The following is a 25,792-nucleotide window of genomic DNA, read 5'->3' as shown; positions in this document are numbered from 1 at the left end:
CGACCAAATGTTCCAAACTAAGTTCCCCAGATTCCCAGCATAAGGCCTACCTAATTACCAAACATTCCTGCTGCATTTACTCAGAAGGAAATAGATGGTCTTTGCGCAGCTAAGCAAGGTATATTATTTCACTGTGGGGCAAACCAAAGCCTCCAGAAATTAGAGCATGTTACCAGAGACCATCAGAACTTGTTAAGGGAAAATCTGATGATGTGCAAACAACAGAGGTGGAAGGTCTTTGTGGAAATTCTACCACATTTCTGCCCTACCTCTCTATCGAATTTAGAGACCTCTCCTGCAATAGCTAGATTGATATGACTCCTACACATTATAAGAAGAGATGTCACAGATGCCTGGAAGAGGCACAAACGTAGAGTGATCAAGGTTGCTTACCACATATAGCTAATCTGAAATACAGCTCTATCTTGCCATATATGTTATTAATTTAATTGTGGAAGACTAGAGATTGGGAATGGGGGGTTTGTTGGGGTGTTTTCTTTTTGTTCAATCTGAAACCATGTTGTGGTATTCTGTGCAGGCCACCAGCTGATGGATGTAGGTGAGTTTAATAAAATTTCTTTTGAAAACACTATCAACATATTTGAACCAAAAAAAAGCTCTGTGTCTGCAGCAATAATCTCAATCACAATCCCTGGTATCTAGGACTCACGTTTATTTAACGTATCATCAGTGCTGAAGTGTTAATGCAATTCACAACATGATTAGTGCTTCGTTTTTAGGAAGGGTGTATCTTGAAAGCCAAATCTCTCTGTGGAGAACTGTCTTCCCAAACACATTAGTGCTAGCATTTCAAATAGGGAATTTCGGTGTGCTAAAAGAACCTGCACGATTAACAAGGACTACATTAAGTTTGAAAATTCTATAAATAGGTATGGAAGGAGATGCCATATAAAAAATATGGCAATACCAAAGGGGATGATGGACGGAGCGTTTTAGCAAATCAAACACTCACCCCCAGTCAACTGATCTGGGTTTAATCCATCATCATTCTTTAGCTCACTCCATGACCCCAATTCAGACATGGCCATATGCAGATCAGTCTGACCCTGTGCCTCATGGGAACAGTCCAGCACCGAACTTTCAAGCCATGTCTTCCCTGGACCGGAAACAAGCATCCTGGGTCCGGTTTCAGGTTCATAACCCTCATCAGCCAGGCTATCTTGAATCCAGTGGCAAAGTGAGCAAGGGGCCCACATTAGGGCGAAGAAAGCGATACCAAAGGGGATGAGAACTGTCTGAACTGGGGTGGTGGAGTGAGCTGGGAAAAGAAGAATAAGAAAGGCTGTAATTAATGGAGGGAGGTGGTATTTCCAAGAAGTAGAAAGAATAAAATAATTATCATGTGAAACTTAAGGAAAACCTCGGTTAATATCTGTGGCTTAAATGATCCTAGAAAACGAGTAGGGTGGCGGAAGATTTGAAAATGCTGCAGTCTGATATTGTATGTCTCCAGGACACGCACATTATGGGAACGGAAAAAAAAGTTTTAGATCAATTAGGGTATAATCTTATAGCACACACTTCACAGGGCACTACAACTAGGGGGGTCACCATCTTAACCTGGGGAAAAGAAGTTGTTTGCAAGAAGCAATTGGGCGATAAATATGGGCGGTGAGTCATTGCAGAGCTACATACGTCTACTTTTTAATTTACCCTGTGCTCAATATACGGGCCAACGGGGGATGACCCCCGAGGTTTTTCACTTTTTTAATTTAGAATTAGCAGGATGGTTGACCCCCATTACAATGTGTGGGATTTGAACATCAGTGGGATTGGGGTGTGTTGGGGTGGCAGCCCGGGGCTATACAAAGGCCGAAAGACCAGGGGTCATGGTGCTTTGTCCCACTTAGAAGAAGGCAATGGATTATTAGACATATGGAGAAAGTTATAAACAGCAGAATCTGACTCTGGAAGTACTTATTTTTCAGCTCCTCACGGCACACTGGCCCGACTGAATTATTTATTGTTTCTGAGGGCCTAATCGCGAAATGCTGCATTTAAAAATTTCCCCGAATAATGTCAGTTCATAGTCCTCTAGTCTTGGAGATATTACAGATTAGGGGTGAGAGGGCACAACAGAACTGGACTTTTGAAAGAGTACTGTTAGTGGACGAGGGATATATCACCCATATGAAAACATGGATAGAAGAATTCCTGGGATATAATAGAGGGAGTGCTCGAACTGGCAGCGTGTGGGATGCTCTTAAGGCAGGTTTCCATGGAGAGACACTAAGTTTTAGCTTACGCCACTCTAGAAATAAACGCCAACATTTAATTGAATTATACCAAGGATTGAGAGTAGTGGAAGAGGATGTAGTCAGGGCAATAGAGCCTGGAGACAGTATTGAGGGTATACTGAATAAGCTTGCCTTAGCTAGAGCAGCAATAGGGGATGTGGTTGTAGCTAAGGTCACTGAGAAATATTTGACACGAAAGGAGGAATGTTATGAGTGTAGCGAGCGATCAGGGCGCATATTAGCAATTCGAACTAGACAGAAGAACATACAGAACGAGATAATATCAAAAAAGAATGAGCATGGGAATTTGGTGACGACAGCTCAGAGAATCCGAGAGGAATTCCGTAGGTTTTATATGAAACTATACGATTCTGAGAAAATTAGGGAGGATATTGCTGATGATGTAATTAGGGAGTATCAAGATGCTAGCAGTCTGGAGGAATTCTCCTCAGAAGATCGAGAAGCTCTAGCTGCTGCTTTTTCGTGTGATGAAATATTTAAAGCACTCAGTGAGCTCGCAGCAGGGAAGCCCGCAGGCCCAGACCGAATTCCACTAGAGTTTTATAAAATGTTCTGGTCCGTTCTTGGAGAAGACTTCTCAAAATGCTCTGTGGGGTACAAGTGGGGGAGCCACCCCCTGAATCCGGGGTACAAGCCAGTATAGTGGTATTCTTGAAGAAGGGGAAGCCAGCCACAGATCCAGGTTCTTATCCGCCGATCACGCTGATGAACACAGACACCAAAATATACTCAAAGGTCCTGGCAAATCGTTTGAGCCCTGTTGTCGTTCGAGTTATCTCGCCTAGACAGCACGGATTCATACCTGGGAGGGGCACTACAGATCACGTTAGAAGAGTCATCATGCTCTTTGACACAGCATCAGTCTCAGGAGACCCTATGGCACTTATTCTTTTGGATGCAGAGAAAGCATTTGACAGGGTCTCCTGGGACTTTTTGTGGGTGGTCCTCAAACAGTTGGGGGTTGAAATGGCTTTTATAACAAGCTTTACGAGTATTATATCTGCTCCCATTGCCAAACTGGTGTTGACGGGAGGACAATCTGAGGAATTTAAGGTAAAAGGGGGACTAGGCAGGGCGGCCCCTGCTCTCCGTTATTATTTGCATTCTATATTGACCCCTTGATTCACAGAATTGATGCCAACCCCATGATAAAGCCTATAAGCAGTTGTGGGATGGATACCAAGATCCTGGGCTATTACTACATCAATACCAGAATCAGCTCTGGCTGAAATTGTAAAAGAAACACTGGCCTTTGGGAAAATATCAGGGTATTCTCTTAATCAGCCTAAAACCCAAATCGTAATTAATGAATATCTCAGACTGAATGACCCCCGGGTCATGCAGTCGGCAATGTATTTAGGAGTGAATATCTCATCCAATAGTGGGGAAATCGTTGAGCTGAATCTTGCCCCGGTCATTCAGAAGGGATCACAGGATTTTGCTTGGCTGAATAATCTTCACCTATCATTGATAGGTCACTGTAATGTGTTGAAAATGATTTTTTTACCTAAAGTTTTATTTCTTTTTAGATCAATACCTTGGATATTTTTGACAGTATGGTTTAAAAAGTTGGACGGATTGGTGAAGATTTATATGGGCATATGGTAAGACAAGAGGGCCATGAAGTTTATGTCTCTCCCTCAGGAGAAAGCAGGATTATCGGTCCCAGACTTTAGATTATATTACTTAGGATCAGCATTACAATATATGTGTTCGTTAGTGGGGGGGGGGGGGGGGGGGGATCCCTTCGATCCCTGGAACCAGGGGAGGGTACCAGATATTTATGAGCTATTGGTGGGGAAGGACGCTAAAAATTTGTTTTTAAGATTCACTGAACCTAGTTACTATAAGAAGGTAAGATTCAAGACCCTATTGGCAGCAGGCCAGGTGTCGATGACTATTAAAAGAAAGACTGGATAGGCAGAATAAATTACTATACCCCCTTATATAAGAACTCAGCATTATCAACAGTCTTTCATGATTGTATAATGAAACGATGGAAAGATGTAGGGGTCGGTGTAGTGGGGGCCTTAGTTAATGTAGCTGGACTTAGGCCATTTTCAGAGCTACAGGATAGATATGGGGTAGATAGGAATGACGATTTGAAATACCTGCAGGTATGCAGCTATTTGGGGAAGAAAACAGCGGGTCCAAATGGGTTAGCTAAGAATACCACGATTGATAGTCTGAGGGATGAAGCTGGATGTACTATTAGTAGAATCTATAGGGAGTTGATCGCCATGCAGCCAGACGACTTAGAGAGACAGGCTGAAAAATGGGATCAATGGCTCGGGATTAAAAGATCCGGTTTTCTTTATTCCTTAGACAAAGGACATAGTATACTCTGTTCATCAAAGTTACATGCGCAGCACTTTAAAACGATCTTAGACTTGTATTATACACCTGATAAAATAGTAAAATGGGGTAGGTCTGTGGGTGTCTGTTGTCCCCGCTGTCAAACTGCTTGGGCAGATGTGGTGCACATGTTTTCAACTTGCCCACAGCTGGATGCTCTTAGCAAAAGTATAGAACAGTTCTTAGCGCTAACCCTGAAGGTTAATGTGGTTTTAACCCCAGAAGTGATGTTACTGGGGGTTAATAGCACAGGATCTGATGGTGCTAAACCATACTTTATTTTTTTGGCAATGGCAGTGGTTAAGATTTGTATTGCTACAGCCTGGCTAGATCCGGTGGCCTCATCTTTCTCGCAATGGCTTGCTCGGCTTCTCTCCACTTTCAATTTGGAGAAAGGAATTTATGAAAGAAAAGGTCAAAAGGCCAAAAAGCTGGGCAAAACAATATGTGTTCCAATGTATCGGTGGAAAGTGGAGGCTGGGGGCCCCTGAAATAATAGCAAACTGAAATTCTGTACATAAAAACAATGCTGCTATCAGTGTATAGGGTTTTTTCTCCTATTTTTCTCTCTTCTTTTTTTGTTTCTCTTCTGTTCCCTCTTTCTTTTTTCTGTTTTCCAATGTAATAATTACCTCTCAAAAAGAGTAATAATGAACTGAAAAAATGCCTTGTACACATGAGAGTAATGTTGGTACAAAATGTTTAAATTCTTATTCCATTGTTTAGTTTTTTTGGAATCTCTTGGAACGATTGTTTGAATATGAATTTATTTCTATGCCCCAACAAAAAATAAAATATATTAAAAAAATAAAAAAATTGCCAGATGAAGCACTGGTCAAAACAGCGAGTATTTAACTATTTGTAGCATCTTGTAACCAAAATACCAGTTTAAATGAAACAGACTACTTTAAATGATGTATGTTTTACATCTATTATATCCTTAAATAGATGTAAATAGATGTAAAGAAGCTGTAGGGGCTAACAGGAAGCTTGAAACCAGATCTTTTATTGATAGTAAAAACAAAATCATACTCAGAGCAACCGAACAATGGATAAAACACCACTGGTGATTTATTTTGAGAAAACACATGATGGCAACAGTCGATCTGTAACATCTGTTGATATTGGTCATGTGACATGATCCACCTAAATGACTACGGAAACTCAAATTAAATCAAATGGTTGCCAAAATCATTATTCGGGAAGGCCCTTAATATTGATGAAGGAAACAATATAATCTCGTAATTTTGTTTATTTTTTTTATTTTACATTTGGGATTTCTGTGTCTTTTGCATTCAGTACTTTAAATAGATTAAAATAGCATATCATATTTTTGCACACAAAGTAACAAGAGATTTGAATCTCAGACGGATATTCAAATGATATCTGTATATAAATAGTGTGCATGGAGAAATACTACTGTTCTTCAGCTATCCGAGTATACATTTTAACATATTCTCCCCATTCTAATTATTTGAGGTAATGAATTATATTTATATAGCAGGTACTTGTTATAGTATAGACATTTTTGTGTTACATTTTCTCTTCTCATTTAATGCACGTTAGGACAGTTATTGAGTTATTTTCACATTAGTATAGGCGATACGGTATGACTTATGCATACCTTTTGAAAGTTGCATGGTACTGAAATAGAAAGAAAGTATGATTGGTTATCATCTGTGCTGGATTAGTACAAAAGTTTACTTATTAGATAGATAGGTGTAAAGTGGTATGACCTCGAAAAGCCCTTAGGCACAGGAGAGATGGTTTTCTTCTACTGCGTCACACTTTAAATGTCGTATTTCCAAGAGACGATTTTTGTATTTTTTAATAACTGTCTTTGGCCTCTGCTGTTTTTGCTGCTACCGAAAGACCGAAGAAACTTTTTAAACAATTTGTTTTGTACCTAACTGACATCCAGCTTGTCTACTGCTTGATAAGGATATTGAGAAGAGTATTTCAACACATTATTTCTGTTTTGTCAGAGTTAAGTTTGAGGTCGTTTTTAGTCCAGTTGTTCAACTGTCTGAGGCATTTATTGATGTCGGTCACTATTTTTTCATTTCTGGATGATTTGTGTATGGAGAGAGATGTGCTGAGGGAAAAGATTAGGTGATGGAGGGAGGTGAGGTAAGCAATGAAAATGAGTTTGAATAGAGCAGAGTGGTGTAGGTCAAGTCAACACAATCAAAATCTAATGCAGGACTCCAGATAAAATACTTTAGAAACCTTTCATAGAAATTCTACTTAACTTGCGATTCCTGCAACAGTCAGACCATTTTGCCAAAGTGCTGTTACTCCTTACCTGTTCGATCAAATGTCTTCTCACATTTGGGGCATTTCAATAATTTTTTGCTGCCAATCTCAGTGATGATAGGGGATAATCCTTCAGGGTAGTTTCCCACCGGCTCGGCACTCCCCTGTCCCTCTTCAATATCATTATGCTCTTTATCACTTGCCTCTTCATCCTCAGTGTCTTCACTATACATGTCCTCCTGCAAATCATCCACTTCTGCTGCAAATTCACTTTCAGAGTCCTTAAAGTCATTTCTTTCCAAATCTGCTTTGTCACAGATACTTCTCTCAGAGCTGCAGTCAGACAGGACATCACTTTCATCATCACTGTTCTCAAAAGTCACGAGGCATTTAAGATTATGTGCTGGTCGTCCGGCTGGAAGCTCCGTCTCCTGCTGAAACTGGTGCACTTGCTCTTCTTCAGGAGGAGAAGCAGAAGTATGTGCTTTAGCCAAGTGGTTATCTAAGGATTTCTTGTAACAAAAACTGCGACTACACAAAGAGCACTGATGACTAGCTGGTGATTTATAAGTACATTCATCTCCAGTTTTTTCTGCTGGTGGGTTTTCAACTCCTTCTTCTGATTTCACACATGTGGACACGTTTTCAGTTGCTAGCAGGTTAACAGCGTCTATAATGTCTAAAAACTTGGCCGCCTCCAAGACCAACGGGATTTCATTTTCATACACACAAAACTTAGAGGTGTAAAGAAATTCAAGTAAATGCGTAAAAACTGAATGGGTGACATGATCTAGAGTGACAACACCAGTGGGAGGGTTCTTGCTCAGATATGCATGAAAATAGCTGCTGCCAACGGCCACAACTACCTTGTGTGCAGAAAAGTCTTTGCCTTCAACTTTAATCACCAAATCACAGAAGGAGGGTTGCTTTTTCCGATCTGCATTCAGGTACTTGAGCAAGTTGCTATTGTACTGCATAGAACTTATCAGCTTCCTTTGTTCAGGGAGCTGTGGCAGTGTGTGGGTAGATGCGGTTGGGTTTGGAATACTTTCCTGCCCCAAATAAGTGCCGAGGTTTGATATGCAGTCATGTGCTAAAATATGTTCTGAGGCAGCTTTAGGATCCTGGGAAGGTACCTTGCTTCCAAGAGTTTTTAGGGCCTTTCTTCTTTTCTTCATTTCAATAAACTCAGTCATACATAAAGGTGTTCATAAGGATTTTACAATGCTATACCAGCATTTACTTGGATCACTCCTTTGAGATGTCCAGGGACAGGGATTGACAATCTGAAAAAATAAGAGAATCTTTATTATTGACCAAAACAGAAAACTGTATTTAAAAGGTAGATATTCTTTTTGGGGATCAGATTTTTTTAAATGAATTATAAGATGAACTCAAAATACAGTTGAGTATCGGTTTTCCATGGGAAGGAGAAAGAGCAAAAATGCTGGCTTGGTTGGACATCAGCCGCATGTGGAAAAACACACCCAGGCACAGACACACTCCCGCTCCTCCTGTTCTTCGGATAGTTTATAGGTGGTACTAATAGCTGCTTAGCCTTTAGTATGTTTACTATAGCATTGTAAAACCACACTGCCCAGGACTATCCCAGTTGTTAAATGCCCTCATTAAAGGCTCAAGTCGTAGGTATGGTCCTATAACAGGAGAGGGGGAATTTAGCAACCAGAATGTCACTTGGAAAAAGGGCTGTAAAGCTTCTACAACATTCCCTTCCACACAAGACAAAATGTTCTAAAACACAAACAGGAAAAATCACAGAGAGAAACACTGGAATTCTGGAGTAAAAAGTGTTTTGGTGACATGTGGACAATCTAGCTCGAAGATAGACTGGCACGCAGACCTGTTTTTCATTGCATTTATTAGTCCTTTTTTGGCTGATGGTAGTTTTGAGAGATGTGCAGGTGGAATTGTCTCTTCAATTTTCTTCTTTGAAAAGAATAATTGTTTTGCAACTTTATGACTGTTTTTTCGCTGCAGCTGCTAAAAGGAGTAATGTTGGTGTGTGAGTGACAGGGAGATTGGGGATTTTGAGGAATGCCAGCCACTTCCTTTTGAGAATTGCAAACTTTTTACAACAGAATTAAGGCACTGTAAAAAATGTTTCTTGCTAAAGAGGACCGTTTTGATTTTTTTTTATTCAACATTTTCATAAACATTTTGCATTTTTGATAATTATATATATTTTCGATTTCACTATGTTCATTTATTTCATTTAACATCAACGCTTTTTCAGTATTGTAATCCACTTTGCTCACATCTCCCCAGCTCTCTCTTTCTGTGAATACTTATGTATAGACATCACTAACAATAAGAAACCTATATGCTCACTACACTCATTTTACCACCCTCCAGGGAATAACCTCACCTTCATCGAACACTTCATGGATATCCTAGCCACAAACATCAGACAAAAAAACATTCAAATATTGCTGGGGGACTTTAACCTCCATTGGAATGATCTTGAGGACCCAGAGGCTAATAGCCCGAAAGCTTTCCTATCCGACCTTAACCTGTCCCAAATCTGAGGCAGCCCCACCCATGAAAAAGGCTCAACCCTTGATCTAGTAATTTCCAAAGCGGAACACACCCAGATTGAATCGATCATCCCCTGTGACTGGTCTGACCATCACATCATTACCTTCCATATCAATCAACCAGTCAAACCACTCTCTGTCCAACCCACGAGAATGAAAATCTGGAAGAGGAACCTAAAAAATATCAGTCCCGACCTACTCGCAACCTCTAGTCCCAACCCCATGCCCCCACCAGAAGGGTTAGATGAGGTAAATGATCTGACTAATCATTACTTCGACGCTATGAACACGGTATTAAACAACCTTGCTCCCCTACAATTGAAAAGAGTCCCCATAAAAAACTCAAAACCCTGGTACGATGGTAGGCTAAATGAAGACAGCAGATCACTAAGAGCAATTGAACGACAATGGAGAGCGACCACCTCAAGTTACTAAGAAGTACTCGAAACTCACATTACAGAAAGATTAGATGATCTAAAGCAGACTTCTTCAGCAAACAACTAGACCAAGCCAATAATCACCCAAATAGGCTATTTGAACTAATCAAATCTCAATCTAAGGTTCCCTCCCACTCGTCCCAAGTTAATCCTGACACACTGCCCACCTGCGAAGAATTTGCCTCCTTCTTCACAACAAAGACAGAAAACATAAAGACAGACCTGCTTAATGATCTATTATCCCATACCGACCTACATAGGATCTCCTCACGGTCTGTGCTAATGACCCCTCTTAGTGGCTCGGCAAAGTTCGACCACAAAAACAACGCAGAACCCAAAAGTGGAGTGGTGCATCACCCGTATAAGTAAAGAGTTATTTTCAATAAGTCTTCTAGTCTTTGTTAAGTTGTCTTAAGCAATCCTTTATTGTAAAAACCCAAATGTAGGAAATTGTCAGCCAACGCATGCATGGCCCGAAAAATCAGAAAAATGGTACTAGTCCTGCAGGTTTAGTACCTTGAAAAATCTCCTCGACCTAACTGCAACCTACTTGACCTCTGTCTCTGAAACCAGAGCAAATGTGACAAGTTAACTAGATTTAAAAGCATCTTTATTGCTCATTCGCTTTGTGAGCAATAAAAATGCCTTTAAATCTTTTTATCTTGTCACATTTGCTCCATTTTTAAAGACAGAGGACAAAAGTTAGTTTGTTTTCCTACTCGCCAGAAAGGGCGAGTAGGACCTAAAAATAGCTCGTCCTCATTAATTCTACCTCGCAAATGCGAGCGGGCGAGTGGATTTGTCGAGCCCTGATAACAATGAACTTCTTCAGGGCATATGTGTATGTGGCTTCTGAGTAGGCGTAAGCATGTACAAAACGGCTGTGAGGGCCTCCTTGATAAGGGCCAGCCTGCGGCAAACTCTGTAGAAAAAGTGAAACCAACCGTCAGCTCCGTCGGTCAGTCTGGGCTTCCTTCAACACCTATAACGAGGATACTATCCTAAAAACGCTGACAGCTCTGAATCACTCCAATCAATTCTCTGACCCTCTCCCAGCAAACCACATAAAAGACTTCTTCCCAATACTAGTACCTCTATGGACAAGGATTATAAACACCTCTCTCCTGCAAGGATCCATCCCAGATATCCTTAAAGCAGGTCAAGTTTCCCCCATTTTAAAGAAGACATCGTTGGACCCATCAGACCTGAATAACTACCGCCCAATATATCCAACATCCCCACCTTGGCAAAAACTGCTAGAAAAATGTGTTCACACACAGCTTAGTAACCACATAGACTACTTCAACTTGCTCAATCAATTTCAATCAGGTTTTCATGCAGGGCACAGTACCGAATCAGCCATGACCCACATAATTGATGATGCAGTAAAAATTCTGGACCAAAACAAAGCCTGTTTACTAATCCTGCTTGATTTATCCTCGGCCTTCGACACTGTCAAACACGACAACTTACTAGATCTCTTGTAACACAGAATGGGACTATCTGGTCCGGTCCTAAATTGGTTCACCTCCTTCCTTCATAACCGAACACAAAGTTTCAAGGTTAGTCAATCCCTATCCAAGCCCACCCCAGTCACTTTAAGAGTACTTTAGTGGAGAAGTGTGGCTCAATGGTTAGAGCGGCAGATCTCGATGCAGAGCACTGGTCCGGGACCAGGGTTCGATTCCCGCCGCTGCAGGGTCTTGGGCTATAAATTCCTCGGACCAGATATTCTCGCCTCAGTGCCTATTCTAATCATGGGTCCCACGCTGCAACTCTGGGCAATAGCTTGCTTAATCTCCACAACGGCCCCAACAGCGCTGGGATGCCTGGCTTCAACATGGGGGTGCCCAGGAGTGGACACTTCACACGGAAAAGCCAGGAAGGGTTCCTTCAGCGGTATGAATACAGCGCTGAGATACCCCTAGGGGTGATTCGGCGCTATACAAGTACATATACATTTACCACAGGGATCATCCCTCTCCCCTACACTTTTTAACCTGTTTATGGAACCACTCACCGATCTTCTCAGCTCCTTGAATGTCCATTAGCACATGTACGCAGACGACACACAACTATACATAAAGATCAACTCACTAGAGGACATCAAATCGCTCAACTCAACTCTCCAAGAAACGCAGACCTGTTTGGCCTATAACCACTTAAAAATAAACACCCTCAAAACCAAATTCCTCTCAATCGCCCCTCCCAACCAATTAGCAATCATCCTCGAGTGGATGCAACACCTAACAGCACTCAATGGTCAACCTCTCATCATCGATTCAGCGAAATCGCTGGGAATAACTCTGGACAATAAGCTAAATATGCAGAAACACATCAGCATCGCCACTAAAGGAGCAACCTTCCAGATGAACACTCTGAGGAGATTGAAACCCCTCCTGCCCGCAAATTACTTCAAACAGGCAGTTCAAGCTTTCGCAATCCCCAGAATTGAATATGGGAGTATCGCTCTCTGCAGCCTTCCCAGATCTACGATGGCCCCTCTAAGAGCCTCAATCAACGCAGCTACAAGACTCATTACAGGCTCCAAAAGAACCTGTCATATCTCCCCAGACCTTGAGGCCAGAATCTACCTGAAAATAGCCTGCATGACACACAAGGCACTCCATCACAAAATCCCGAGATACCTAGCTGAAAAACTGACACTATCGGGTGGCAACAGAACCACTAGGAGCTCCTATAATCTTCTACTGAAACCACAACGATTTACCAAGAAAAAAACATACAACCGTTCCTTCTCTGGAATGGCTCCCAGGATTTGGAATGCTTTGCCCCCAGAAACAAGACAGAACCCGCCCACGGCATTCTTCAAAAAAGAAGTGAAAGCGATTCTCTTAGCCAAATTCACTTGACCTATCTACACAACCTTGTATATACTTGCCAGTCTGTAATAGCTACTACTGCTGTATTACTATAACCTATATTATTTTTGTGTATTTCGGTCATCCATATTTGTCCTGTAAAGCGCTCTGATACCCGCAAGGGTCTTGTTCGCGCTATACAAAACCTTCAAAATAAAATAAATAAAAAATAAATACTACAGAGATTCAAATCAACTGTTGCCTCTCTCCAATTTGTCAGTGAGCCAAATACTTCAGTTAATAATTATTGACAAATTCACCAGTGGTTCTTCATAAATCATCATCATCCATACACCCAATACAGATCTACTGCTCCTGGTCCCCCACGCCTCTCCTGGTAGATCTCTCTCTCAGTCCCGAAACCTCTCATTATACATGCAGTTGCTGAACATGAAAAGCCTTCACAACACCCACAGATTTCACACAGCTCTCTTTGCACAGAATAGAAACACACTCTACACCACACTATGAAACCACAAAACTCCCAGAACTTCCAAGAAGGAGATGCATTCAGCACTGACTCCCAAGCATCCTCTACTAGCAAACCCAATTTCACAAAACACTACAGCGCCCAATACCCATATGCATACAGAGTTACAAAATATGACAAAAACAAACAACATAACCAAACTATATCATTGAAAAGATTCTCACTGCAAACCAGCTGGTCTCTGTCACCTGGCAGTAACATTACCAGCATGAGCACCCCATTCCCCTGCCTATCAAAAGCAATTACTACACAACAACCAGATTTTTTAGATCACCACCTCTCCTCTTACTGCCCATGCTAGGGTTTTTCCTACCCCTGCAAATACTGGCATATCCATTTTATATCTTATATGTTGGACCATAATATTGGAGGATTGATCCTCTCCTCGCTTGCCAAATTTGATTCTGACTGAGTCCTGTCCATTTTCCTAGTTCTGCTCCAGTGTGGCATTCTCTAAGGAGCTTCACAGTCAGTGATTTTGGCGTTCATACACAATCCTTCAAAGAGATTATTAGATTTATCTTTGGCGCCTTGTCATTTTCTTATGGTTGATGACATAATGTTGATTATCCGTTATTAGCATTTTACTGAACCAGTCCTCCATCTGCCCCTCCCTGTCAGCAGTTCATCACTATCTTAAAGTGAATGGAGGTGAAACATAGATTGGGGAACTGCCAGGTTGGAAACAGAGTCTATGGCCCCAGATCCTGGGTGTGTCCTTGGCAGTGCTATTAACATTTTTTTTTTAATAAAGAAGTGAACTTTTACTTTGTCCAGAATTTATGCTTTGCCACTGGATGAATGTCACTCTAGCCTACTGCTTTTTTCAGGTTAAAGTCTTGCAGAAGTGTGCTTGCTATGTTCAACGTCATCATCACACAAATGCAGTTGGAGGGTGCATTTCTTTAAAGCTATTCTGTGGCAATGTGTGATACTTGGGTCTGTATCAACAGCCATTTCATAAAAACAGTAAGTCAAAAATACAGTCGTTCATCTTCGAATTCCAAATAGTTGACTGCGTTCCCGAGGCTAGAGGGGAGTGCCGTTGGCTCCCAGCTCCAAAATGGATCGCTTTCTAAACCTTATATATGGTACAACATGCATTCCAAAGACACGTCGCTATTTTTCCTTTCTGACAACGTTTTTTCATAATTTCCATAAAAATCGTTTTTCACTGTGTCTCCGCTTCACCTAAGAGAACCGTAACTAAGGCCTTCTAGAAGCGGTAAGTGGCACTTTCTCTGTCTTTAGGCCATGTGTATGGGACAACCTATTGCTTCATTTCTATAAGATGTTTTGTATTTCAGCCTTTAGAAAGATTTAAACATCCATGACCTCAAGGGGTCATCCCTTATGTCTTTGCTGGTATATTTTTATGGGTCCTAGTGGTACAATGGCAAACCGGGGATCATGCCTTTTATAAATCCCTACTCTATTCAAGGCCCCATGAAATCTACTTGCCCACTCGCTAAGGCAAATCCGATTTTATCATGGCAAGCTATTTTTAGGGTTTACTGGCCCAGTCTGGCAAGAGAGCCTCTGACAAAGAATGGGTTTTCTGAAAATAAATGAGCAATAGATATGCCTTTAAATCTTGTTTTTATGTTGCCACATTTGCTGTGCTGAAAGACAGAGGTCAAATGTCAGCTTATGTCTTCTTACAAACTGCTGCTTGTTTTATCCTGTGGATTTATGTTAACAAAACCCTCAGAGAAAGTAAAGTGAACTGACTGACAATAATGCTGGGGAACACACAGTGCAAAATTAAAGCTGTAGGATGTAATTTTCTTCTAATACACAACATTTAAATAGCATCTAAATGAGCTGTACAGATATTTCCAAAATATTTCAGTAGTTAGGAAAGCATTTTTAGAAATGTTGAGGTGTTGATGGAAACAAATATTTTACCAGTTATCAAAACACTTTACCCGATGATGTGCAAATGAGAAGTATTTGTTGAAACCTGATTTCCACACATTATTGCTTGAATGCTAAACAGATTTAACACTTAAAATGTCAGTGGCAAGGTTTGTTGCCTTTTCAATGGAATGTAAATGTCCTGTAAAGGACAGTGTGCTACCACATCGTGCTTTAGTAATATATTTATTAACTGCGAGAGGTCTTAAACTTGAACTGAGAAAGATTTCTGTCCTCGCTAGCAATAAACTAAGAGGTAAGTCAGGGGCCATGTGTACCCTTATGTGGGCTAGATTTTTATTATACACGGAGGAGAAGTTTAGTCTATTAAATCAAATAAAAGAGTTTTTGCACAGCACACATGCTGAACGCACACACTTGAAGGTGCTCTCATAAGTGATAATTGAAGAAAAAGGTGACTCAGTAAAATTAAATATTCCCTAAGATCATACAATTTTAAACCGGTTTATGGGTCAAGAGCATTACAGGTAGTTCGAGTAGATTATTCAAGTCACTCTACAAGCAGGTCTAGTAACATTTTAATGATTTTTCGAGGTCTGTATTCTATACAGCTATCGGTCAACATGAATGGAACATACTGTTACACCAGTGAATGATTGACAGTTTAAACTTTACTGAGAAGGCCAAGGAATCACCTTACTTATCAGTCACATAATGTCATGTAACAACGAGGGGACTTACACCTAATGCAGAACTCTTTGGGGGTGGCACTTGAGTGCCGACACAGTATCTACATCACTCAAAAGTTCTCCCACAAATATAATAGCGCAACATCTTACTAAAATACTGCACATACTCAATAGCATTTCCATCCATTAAATGCTTTACTAAATATAGCTCACATCGGAATTATGCAACACTTCTTTTGTAAACCACAAGCTGTGCTCACATAATAATTCCTTAACTTTAAAAAGACACTAATACTGCAAAGCAATAGAGAATTCAAAACTGAAGGCCTCGCATCTTTAAATCCAGAGTCCCAAGACACAATATATAGTGGCACAAATGACTTCTCTTTTCCACTGTAACAATTGTATAGCTCTTCCTCGGCATCTTAATAACTGTGCCAAAAGATCTTTATTCTTTTTAGTAAATGCAATGCTACGTTTTTTTTCCCTTCCTGGAAATAAACATGCAGAGTTGATGTCTTGCACCCTCTTCAAAATTCCTTATGAAGAGCACAAAGAATTATGGGTCCATGAAGTGAAGGTCATACTCATTTAAATATGCTACCATTCATCTGCAAGTTTAGCACACCCTCCCCAAGATTTGTCAGCCATCCCATTGTTAGAACCCCCACAAGTAAAAGGTATGTAGCAAACACACCAATCGCTTAGAGGTAGAATGATGGTGTGAGTCTTTCCACTACCTCAAGATAATGTAAAAACCTCAAAATACAATTAAAAAGACTCTGTCAACAAGAGGAATGAGATCAAAACGCCTCAACCAAGGGTCTATGTAAGCTGGAACAACCACAGACTATTAGAGAACTGTGCTCTGCTGACAACTGGCAAGAGTCAACTGGCACACAGACCTCAACCTTGGATGGAACGCGTAGGGCAAGTCCCTCTACTGACAAGCGGTGATGGCCAACATGCACATTTTGACACAAACTAATGGACGCTTTAGAAACTACATCACTGAGATACTGGATGCTCCACATTTGCTGGAATTTCAGGTCCAATTGTTATAGAAGAAACAAAGCTCCACTTGTGGCACAAGACCAATATTCTCACTCACGGAACCAGTGTCAGAATTGGAAAAAATGTACTCTGGCAACCCATAAATTGGAAGTTAAGATGTGGCAGAGGAAGGGGTTGGAGTCACAAGGGGAACAGCTTGAAAAGCAGAGTCTGGTAGTCAACGTATGCATTTAAATAAACTCTGCAAAGAAATTGGCAACAAGGACATATGTGACAGTAAATTTGTTCCAGCTTATTTAATTGGCCACAAAGAGGCTGCATGTTAAAATACGGTATAGGATTAAGACACCTGTTGCAGAGATTTTTGTATGCCCATCAATTTTGAGGATCTATGATAATAGTGGTAAGATAATTCCACTTCATAGGCTGCAATCCTTCTAATATAGCACAAAGCTCTATTGACAGACACCAAGGAGCTGCTAAATCATGGATTTAGATACTGCTTGTTTTTTTTTCCCTCGATCTGTTATTATTCCAAGTTTGCAAAGAAGGGTTCCTCTGGGCGGTATAGTCTTGTTAGTATAGAAAACCACAATCACTGCATTACATTTTATATCCTGACTTTGTGTTCCTTCTGACCATTGACTCTTAACATACAATGTCTACAAGTATGGCTAATATGTGATTCCTACCCCTTATAACTCTCATTGTCTCATGTAAAATTTCCTGTACATTGATGTATACACTTCTATGATTTATTGCCTCCATGTGTGTGATGTAAAGCCCTCAGACACCCTACACTGGGATAACTTGAGATGTAAATTAATATTTCGTTTTTTTTATATTTGCAAATTAAATTAAATATGTCATAATTTGTGTATTTGTTTACTGAATGCTTTGTACTGCATTTTTTGTGGTGCGGGTCAAACCATTGACAATGCTTAGGCCCGGCCCCCAGCTTCCAGTAATGACTCAGTGGGAGGTCCCTGGAGTACAAAAATGATTCATCGGGGGTACCCGGTTTCCAGTAATGATTAAGTGGGGATCCCCAGAAGTCAAGGGTGGGAACCACTACCCGAAGGTTCAGTAAGGTAGCAGCAGGCTAGTCCTTTCCTGCAGCATCTTTCTCCCATCTTTTCTCCTTCTCCCTGTCACTGCTTCCTAAAATACCAAGTGGGCTAAAGGCGCTTCTGAGGTGGCGTTTTCTTCAGTTACTTCTGCAGTTTTACTTTTCACGTATCGTTCCAAATGTTCCTGACAACCACGGTTTAATGAACGGTCCACACGACATTACATTTGGTACTTTAAACGCTCCTTTAATAAATACGTCGCTACAAATAGCATTTTTCGCGTGTTTTTATTACACCCACACTCCACCAGTAGCTCCAGCTGTTCACACATCTCATACTCCTACTGAACCCCTCAACTGTCTCCTCACCAGTGGATCACTCTTACAATTTCCACAGTCAATATCGGACATGCACTAAAGTCACAACACCCACAGACAGCATACTGTCTCATATCATACACCTGCCCGTTCCCAATTTGCCTGGGACTCTACCCCCTCCCACATATCACATTCCCTCTCTACCTCATTGCTATTTCCAGCCCGTCCAGGTGCGAGTGTTCTGAAAAGAAACGGCCGTCTCTGTTTCAACCCATTATGTGCCATCTTTTCTGAATTTCTATAGACAGTCCATGATTTGAGACAGAAACACCTTGATCCCTATCACTCCTTCAACAGAGGTCTTCAGTTCCTTATCTAAGGATAGCACTGGTAGCAGAGCCAGATCTTCAGCACCCGGGTTCTTTCAACCACTCACATTGGAGAAGACATTCGGCAGTTGAGTGAATGCGAAATGACCTTTGATTTGTTAGAGAAAATGATTGCCGATATGATTGGCTAGGACAATACTCTTTTGTCATTGGCTGTTAGGCTTCAGAGACAGTACCGTGGCAAGTGATTGGCGGATTGGTTGAGGCAATGTCGTCGTCAGTCGGTCTGTTCATTGTCGTATGTGCAACGGTACGGTACGCGAGTTTTTCTTGGCGTCTAAGTTCCTATTTAGAGACATTTCGCAACTTTAGGACTCAACATAACGTGACGAGCATGTCAATCAACCCCCTCCCAATAGACTCTTGCCGTCGCTTTCTGCGGCAAGTAGACAGCGAGTTTCATCGCCTGTTACTTGGCATGGAGGCAAATTCCGAGCAATGGCTGTGAAATTCACAGTGGGTTGAACTTCAGCATAAGGTCATTTTTACGCACACGCCTGAGTAGGTCAAGCAAAAAATAAAAGAAAGTAACGTTTCAAGCCCACGTAGTTTTTTTTTTAAGTTTGTGTAAAACATAGCCTAATTGAGAAAATAACTGCGCTTATTTCGAGATTAAAATATTAGGAAGAATGGACCCTAAGAATAATTTAATAGATTGAATTTTGAGGGATTTTGTGTATTTGAATTTACTGACATTGTTTCTGACAACACTTGTGCCGGGTTTTAGCAACCTCCCCTCAGTGCTGCTTGCTTTATGTACCCTTTGTAAAGATGTACCTCCTGTTGTCCCAGCAGAAAGAACCACTCATACACGGTGTTCGTGGTGCACTGCGTTTATTTCACACACGCAGGAGCGCCGGAGCGGAGCTCTCCTACTTGAATTCGGCGCTACTAATCGCCGGGAAATGGCCACCGCCGGACGTCCTGTGACGTCACGCGGCGCGCGTTGCTAAACGCTAGACCGCTACACCACATCTCCCCCTTTTATAACAACACAAAACTTGTAACCCCTTGGAATATATACAGTCTTACTTGTTGTCCATGCTGAATTCCCCGAACCTCCGGGGCATTACGATTCTTCTTCCTCGCCGTGTCCACTTACTGGCTTCCCCAGCTTTCGGGGTGGTGATCGCGCCCCCTGGGCTGGGTGCCCCTTCACTGCTCTCCAATCCTGCTGCTTCCCCCTCATCTCTCACAGTCCCCTCTTGGGTGTCTGCCTCCTGACTCTTCTCCTCACAGGCTCCGTGTCCTGTTCCCGCCTGAGGACTCCTTTCTACTCCTCCCTGGGGACTCTCCCGATCTGTCACCGGGCTCCTCCTTACGTTGGGTGTCCCTGTTTGGTTCGACACTTCCGGTGTCTTCCTCCCCTCCGTGGGCCTGCATCTCGCCATGCGGTCCTGCGACCATATCTTCCCGTCACTGAGAAGTGCTGACCTCGAATACGGTTCCAACACTTGGAAAGGGGGGGTGAACTTGCTGTCTCCTTTCTTCCTCTGGATAGGTAGCTTGACTCTTACCCATTCCCCCTTCTCCAGTGCGACTTGTTTTGTGTTGTGCTTCCTATCATAGTGTTCTGTGTATACTGTCTGTGCTTTCTCCAGGTTCTTGCGCACTACTGCTGGGGACCAATGGCTTTGGACCGTGAGGCGTTTCCAGGCTACGTTGTCCCTTGTGAAAGGTTCTCGTCCTCTTAGCACCCGGAACGGACTGTACCCCGTTGAAGTGGGTGTTATCCGATAGGCCCACATCAGCCGCTTTAACTCTTTCTCCCAATTGCTTCCTTGGCTGATCGCTGCTTGCACCGACCCCATAATCACTCTGTTGAACCTTTCCGCTGCACCATTCCTGGCGGGGTGATATATTGGGGTGTGCCTAACTGTGATGCCATTCCTGTCCATGAAGGTTTCCCACTTGCTAGATGTAAACTGCGGGCCGTTGTCGCTCAGGATCCCTTTAGGAATCCCTTCCCTTATGAAGACTTCCGTCAAGAGTTCCAGAATTGTCTCTGTTTCCGCGTTGTCCGCTACGTGGACCTCCGGCCACTTGGAGTAGCGATCTACAACTACTGTGATATATTTCTGGATGTCGTTAGTGTCCGTTATGGGCCCCAGGACGTCAATGGAGATCTCTTCCCATGGGTTCTCCGGGCATGCATATCGGCCCAGGGGTGGCCTCAACACTTTTTGAGTCTTATCCGCGTTGCTACATTGTTCACATTCTCTTACGTGGCGTTCCACTGCCATGTCCATCCCCGGCCACCAGTAGTCCTCCTTGGCTCTCCCTTTGGTCTTCACTATACCCAGATGACCCTCATGTGTGATGGCTATTATGCGTTTTCTCAACGAGGACGGAGGAACCACTTTGTTGCCACGCAGTAGGAATTGTCTCCTACGGACAGTTCTTCCCTTACTTCCCAATACTGTTTCAACTCTTCTTCCAGCAATCTCTTCTCCGGCCATCCGTTTGTTACGTACGCTTTTATGGCACTCAACTTCTCGTCCTTTCCATATTCCTCTTCCCATTCTTGGGCACTTATTGCTCTTTCATGGTCGCCAGTGAATGCTACCGCATAGTCCTCCCATCCGCCTTCGTCTTGGACTTCCGAGACCTCCTTGGATGCTGCTCTACTCAGGAAGTCCGCCACTTTGTTCTTGTGCCCTGGTAGGTATTCTACATCATAGACGTAGTCCAGTAACCTGAGCGTCATCTTCGCGATTCGTGGCGTGGCATGCTCATGCCCACATGACGTGAGGACCTTCACCAATGGCTAGTGGTCTGTGCGTAGCAGGAACCGTCCGCCCCATAGGAATTGCCGGAATCTCTCCATCGCCCACACTGCCGCCAACATTTCTTTTTCGATGACACTGAATTTACTCTCGTTCGGGGCTAGCGCTCGGGACGCGAAACTTATCGTGGCTATCGCCCCATCTGAAGGCCTTTGCGTTAGCACCGCCCCCAGTCCTCGGTCACTGGCGTCCGTGGTCAACGTGGTCAGGGCATTTGGATCGTATCCATGAATAGGCACTGCCTCGCTGATGCTTCTCTTCACTTCCTCGAATTCTCGTTGGTGCTCCCCCGTCCATAGGAACGTGGATTTGTCTTTGAGGAGCAATCTCAATTGATGGGTCCTGGAAGCGAAATGGGGAACAAATTTGCTATAAAACTCCGCCATCCCCAGGAAGGTTCGTACATCTTCCTTGTTCGATGGGGTGGGGGCTTCCTTGATTGCCGCGAAGTTGGACGCTTTGGGTTCTATGCCGTGCCGGCTTATCTCGTGCCCTAAGTACGTGACTATGTTCATACCGAACTTGCATTTGTCCCATTGGGCCGTGAGCCCGTTCTGCCTCAGCACCGTCAAGACTTCCACTAACTTCTTGTTATGATCCTCTCGGGAGGTTCCCATTACCAAGAAGTCGTCCTGGAAGTACTGGATGCCTGTTTTCCTGTGGAACAACTTGTGCATCAACTTTTGAAAGACTGCAGCCGCCGAGGCGAGTCCGAACGGCATCCTTAGGAACTTGTAGCACCCGAACGGCGTAATGAACGACGTCAGGTGGTTGTACGACCGGTGTAGGGCGATCTGGTGATAGGCGGACGTCAAGTCTATACTGGAGAACCACTGCGCCCCTTGGGTTTTTGCCAACATCTCGTTGATCCTGGGAAGTGGGAACTTGTCCACCACGATGTTCTTGTTCAGTTCCCTTAGATCGACACATAGCCTCACCTTCCCGTTGGGTTTCTGTGCTACCATTCCGCGTTGTCGATCGCCTCTATCACGCCGTTGTCTTCCAACCTCTGTAGCTCTTCTTGCACTGCAGCCCTTGTACGGAACGGGATGTTGTGCACCTTGTGGGACACCGGCTGAGCTCCCGCTCTGAGTTGTATCTTGTGCGTAAACTTCGCCATGCGGCCAATGTAATCTTTGAACACCTCCGTGAATTCTTCTTTCCATCGCTGGGCGTCCTGATCCGGTCCGTCTTCGGTCATGAGGACTTGCGTGTGCCCTCCTGGATTCAGCTTCATGCCCAACACTCCCTGGTCTCTCCAGCCCAATACCGATGGCCCCTTCTCCGCCACATACAATTTTCCTTCACATGTACGGCCTCGGAATTCGAAGGTCAGCGGACAATATCCCACCATGGGTATAGGTTCCCCAATGAACGTTACCGGATGAATGTCAGTGGGTCTCAAGTAGTACGCCGTGCTTGCTGCAAAGTCTTCCTCCCATATCCTCCGTTGTATGATTGTGTAGGGCAAACCTGAGTCCGCTACCATGGTGACTCTTATGCCGCCAATCGTCATTTCGCATTTTGGCTTTTTGTCCGCCGAGCTCTCTATTCCCAGCACTTGTTCCTCCACTATCAGGATTTCGTCATCCTCCTCTTTGTCCACTTCTTCGTCTTCTTCGCGTGCCCCTTGCGCTACGTACTTCACCTCTTGCCTCGGGGACTTCCTTCTGCACACCTTTTCGTAGTGGCCTATGAGTCCACAATACGAGCATTTGGCGCCAAATGCCGGGCAACCCTTGTCGCTGGCCGCGTGGGTGCCGCTGCCGCACCTGTAACAGGCCGTCTTGTTCCATTGTCTTTGCCCTTGTGGTCTTGTCGTCCTGGTATTGAATCTTTTATGGGTCCGTGTGCCTTGTTGCCACACCGGTTGTTTGCTGTCTGGCGTTTTCCGGTCTTCCACTTTACATACCGCTTGCTCCGGGTGGTTTTCGCGTTTGGCCGCTTCTGCACACCTCCTCGTTAGTTCTGCTTTCTTCACTAAGGCTACGACGGTTTTCAGCGGTACGTCTCCGTTCGTCCACAGCTTTTCTTGGATTGCGGTGTTCACCGTGTGCATGATGATTTGGTCCCTTATTAGGTCTTCCTGCAGGGTTCCGAACTTACACGTTAGGGACAGTTTCTGTAAGGCCGCCACGTATTCATCGACGGATTCTCCTTTATTCTGTTTCCTATGGTAGAAATTATACCGATCTATTGCCGTGCACACCACCGGGCGGTAATGGGCGTCCAGGTCGTCTATCGCATGTTGAAGCACGTCGTCGCCTGCTGCTGCCCTATCTTCCTTCACCAGGTCTTGGTACACTCTTTGCCCTGCTGGGCCCAAATGGTGGAGGAGAATCTTCTTCCGCCGCAAGCTCGTGAACGGGGTGTCGCCCTCTTCTTCCAGGGCTGCGAGGTAGTTTAGGAAGTACCTTTTCCAGTCCTCCCACGGCATCTCGGGCTCCCCTGTTTTAGCCAAGAAGGGCACTGGGTTTGTTAAAGAGAATGTCTGAGAGGTCATTTTCTTTCCACTGCCGGCTCGTCTCCCTCTCGGTGTGGACGTGCCCGATGTCCCCTCCTCTTGGGTGTCTCTGCCCCTCTCTTCCTCCTCCTGGCTGGATTCTCCACTCGCCGCGGGACTGCCGCCGACGTTCTCCAGGGTGCTGGCCACTTGCCTGCCTAGTGATCACCCCGTACCTTCTTTCCCCCTCCTGGGGCGCGCTGACTGTCTCGGCGGGCCCTCCTCGCCTGCTGCAGGAGCTTGGTGCGCTTGGCACGCTTACTTCTCCGCCCGCGACGGATGGCGCTTCCTCCGCCTCTCTGCCGCGCTCCCGCGTCGTGCACGTGGTGGCCTCTGCCGGGTCCTCTCGTGTTCTCTGGGGCTCGGGTCCAGAGTGCCTGAGGGTCACCCCTTCACCACCTCGTCGCCATTGTAAAGATGTACCTCCTGTTGTCCCAGCAGAAAGAACCACTCATACACGGTGTTCGTGGTGCACTGCGTTTATTTCACACAAGCAGGAGCGCCGGAGCGGAGCTCTCTCCTACTTGAATTCAGCGCTACTAATCGCCGGGAAATGGCTTAGTGTCTGATGGAGTAACCCCTGGTTCGAATTTTTTTTATGACTACGTACAGTATTTTACTGTTCAGGCCAGTAAAAAAAGTTAGGAAATGACTATAAGCTGGTATTTTTCCTCCTCATGAATACTTAGATAAACAAGCATTGGGATTGCCAATAGGTCTCGCTTTTGGGACCTCAAAAGTATTTCGTTATGAAGCACAATTTCCTTGGTGCAACAACATTAACTGTTGCATGGTTAAACACTTATAAGGCCCCAAAGGCGAGACCTATTGGCTATGCCAATGCTTGTTTTCCCTTTAAATTAAGAACTGCATCTGATGTTTCTGCCAATGAGTTAGGTAAAGTCAGACACTTCCATGCTTGTGTCACGTTCTCAACAGCCATCCTATGTATTCTGGGGCAAGTCACGTGAACTTCTGTTTCGGGATGAAATGAAGATAATTAGCGGGTACCTAAAAACTTGTCTCTGCCAGCTGAACATACATCACCTTTACGTTTTCTTTTGGTACTTGAATGTGTCCTTTCATCTTAAAAAATGCAAGACGACTTTCAAGTGCCAGAATTTAAGGAAAACATGAGTGGGGGTGCATGTGTGACTCACACTTAACATGGGACATGGTAGGCTCTCGGCAGGGAGCGCCTTGCTTTGACGCAGGAGTGCCCCTAAAAAGTCCAGGAGGGCTGGTCTCAGGTCAGATTTCCGGGATAGCCACATAGGATCCAATTCAATACAACAAGCGGAGATGGAATCCATTTGCAGTAAGCAGTTATCCTTAAAATCTGGCGTGGAACCAGCCCTCTGGACCTAAGTTGGACACCGCTGCTTAAACAGAACCAACCGGACTAACACGCCTGAATACGTGTTGTAAAAGGAAAGCCAAGGGGTGAAACACTGGGGGAGGCAGATATGGTGGGCTCGCACAGCCCTACGCCAGCTGACAAGGCCTGGGTGTATCTCAGGGTCTAAACTGCCATGTTCCCCGAGAAGATAAAAATAGCTGTCAGAGCAAACATCCATAGGGGAAGGCGGCGAGAGCAGCAGAGGAGCGCCCCTCTAGCCTACCATGTGCGTATCTATGGTCTGCATTACATACACTGTATGTTCTCTAAACACAAGACAGCTGGTAAATGGCGAGTGCACTTTGTTTTGTGTGTGTGTCTCCTGTAGCATTAAGCAGCTCATTAAGGCTCAGCCTGCACACCGGTTCTGCAGGAAGTGACACAGATCCCCTCCGCGGTTTCCAGGTAACCGGCTCGTGTTGGCATGGCGGCTGCGGTCCCCTCGGGGTGGGGAGACGAGGACAGTGCTGCTCACATGTGGTGAACCTATGGC

At 43.9% G+C, this 25,792-nt stretch overlaps 1 protein-coding gene across 1 annotated transcript in view; it reads right to left on the bottom strand.

The window, feature by feature from the left end:
- The window catches only part of ZBTB41 (zinc finger and BTB domain containing 41), a 207,527-nt gene extending 188,863 nt beyond the window's left edge, over positions 1-18,664 (bottom strand). Inside the window, exons 1-2 of the mRNA XM_085601841.1 lie at positions 18,427-18,664; positions 6,940-8,176 (exon numbers count right to left, since the gene is read on the bottom strand). Of these exons, the coding sequence (XP_085457967.1) occupies positions 6,940-8,086 (1,147 nt within the window). The 5' untranslated portion in view covers positions 8,087-8,176; positions 18,427-18,664. The remainder of the gene's footprint in view (positions 1-6,939; positions 8,177-18,426) is intronic.
- Between the last annotated feature and the right edge of the window lie 7,128 nt (positions 18,665-25,792).

Source organism: Triturus cristatus, chromosome 4_2, assembly GCF_964204655.1.
Source record: "Triturus cristatus chromosome 4_2, aTriCri1.1, whole genome shotgun sequence".
Lineage (NCBI taxonomy): Eukaryota > Metazoa > Chordata > Amphibia > Caudata > Salamandridae > Triturus > Triturus cristatus.
The sequence above is the reverse complement of the archived record's forward strand: the minus strand, read 5'-3'. Positions and strand labels throughout refer to the sequence as shown.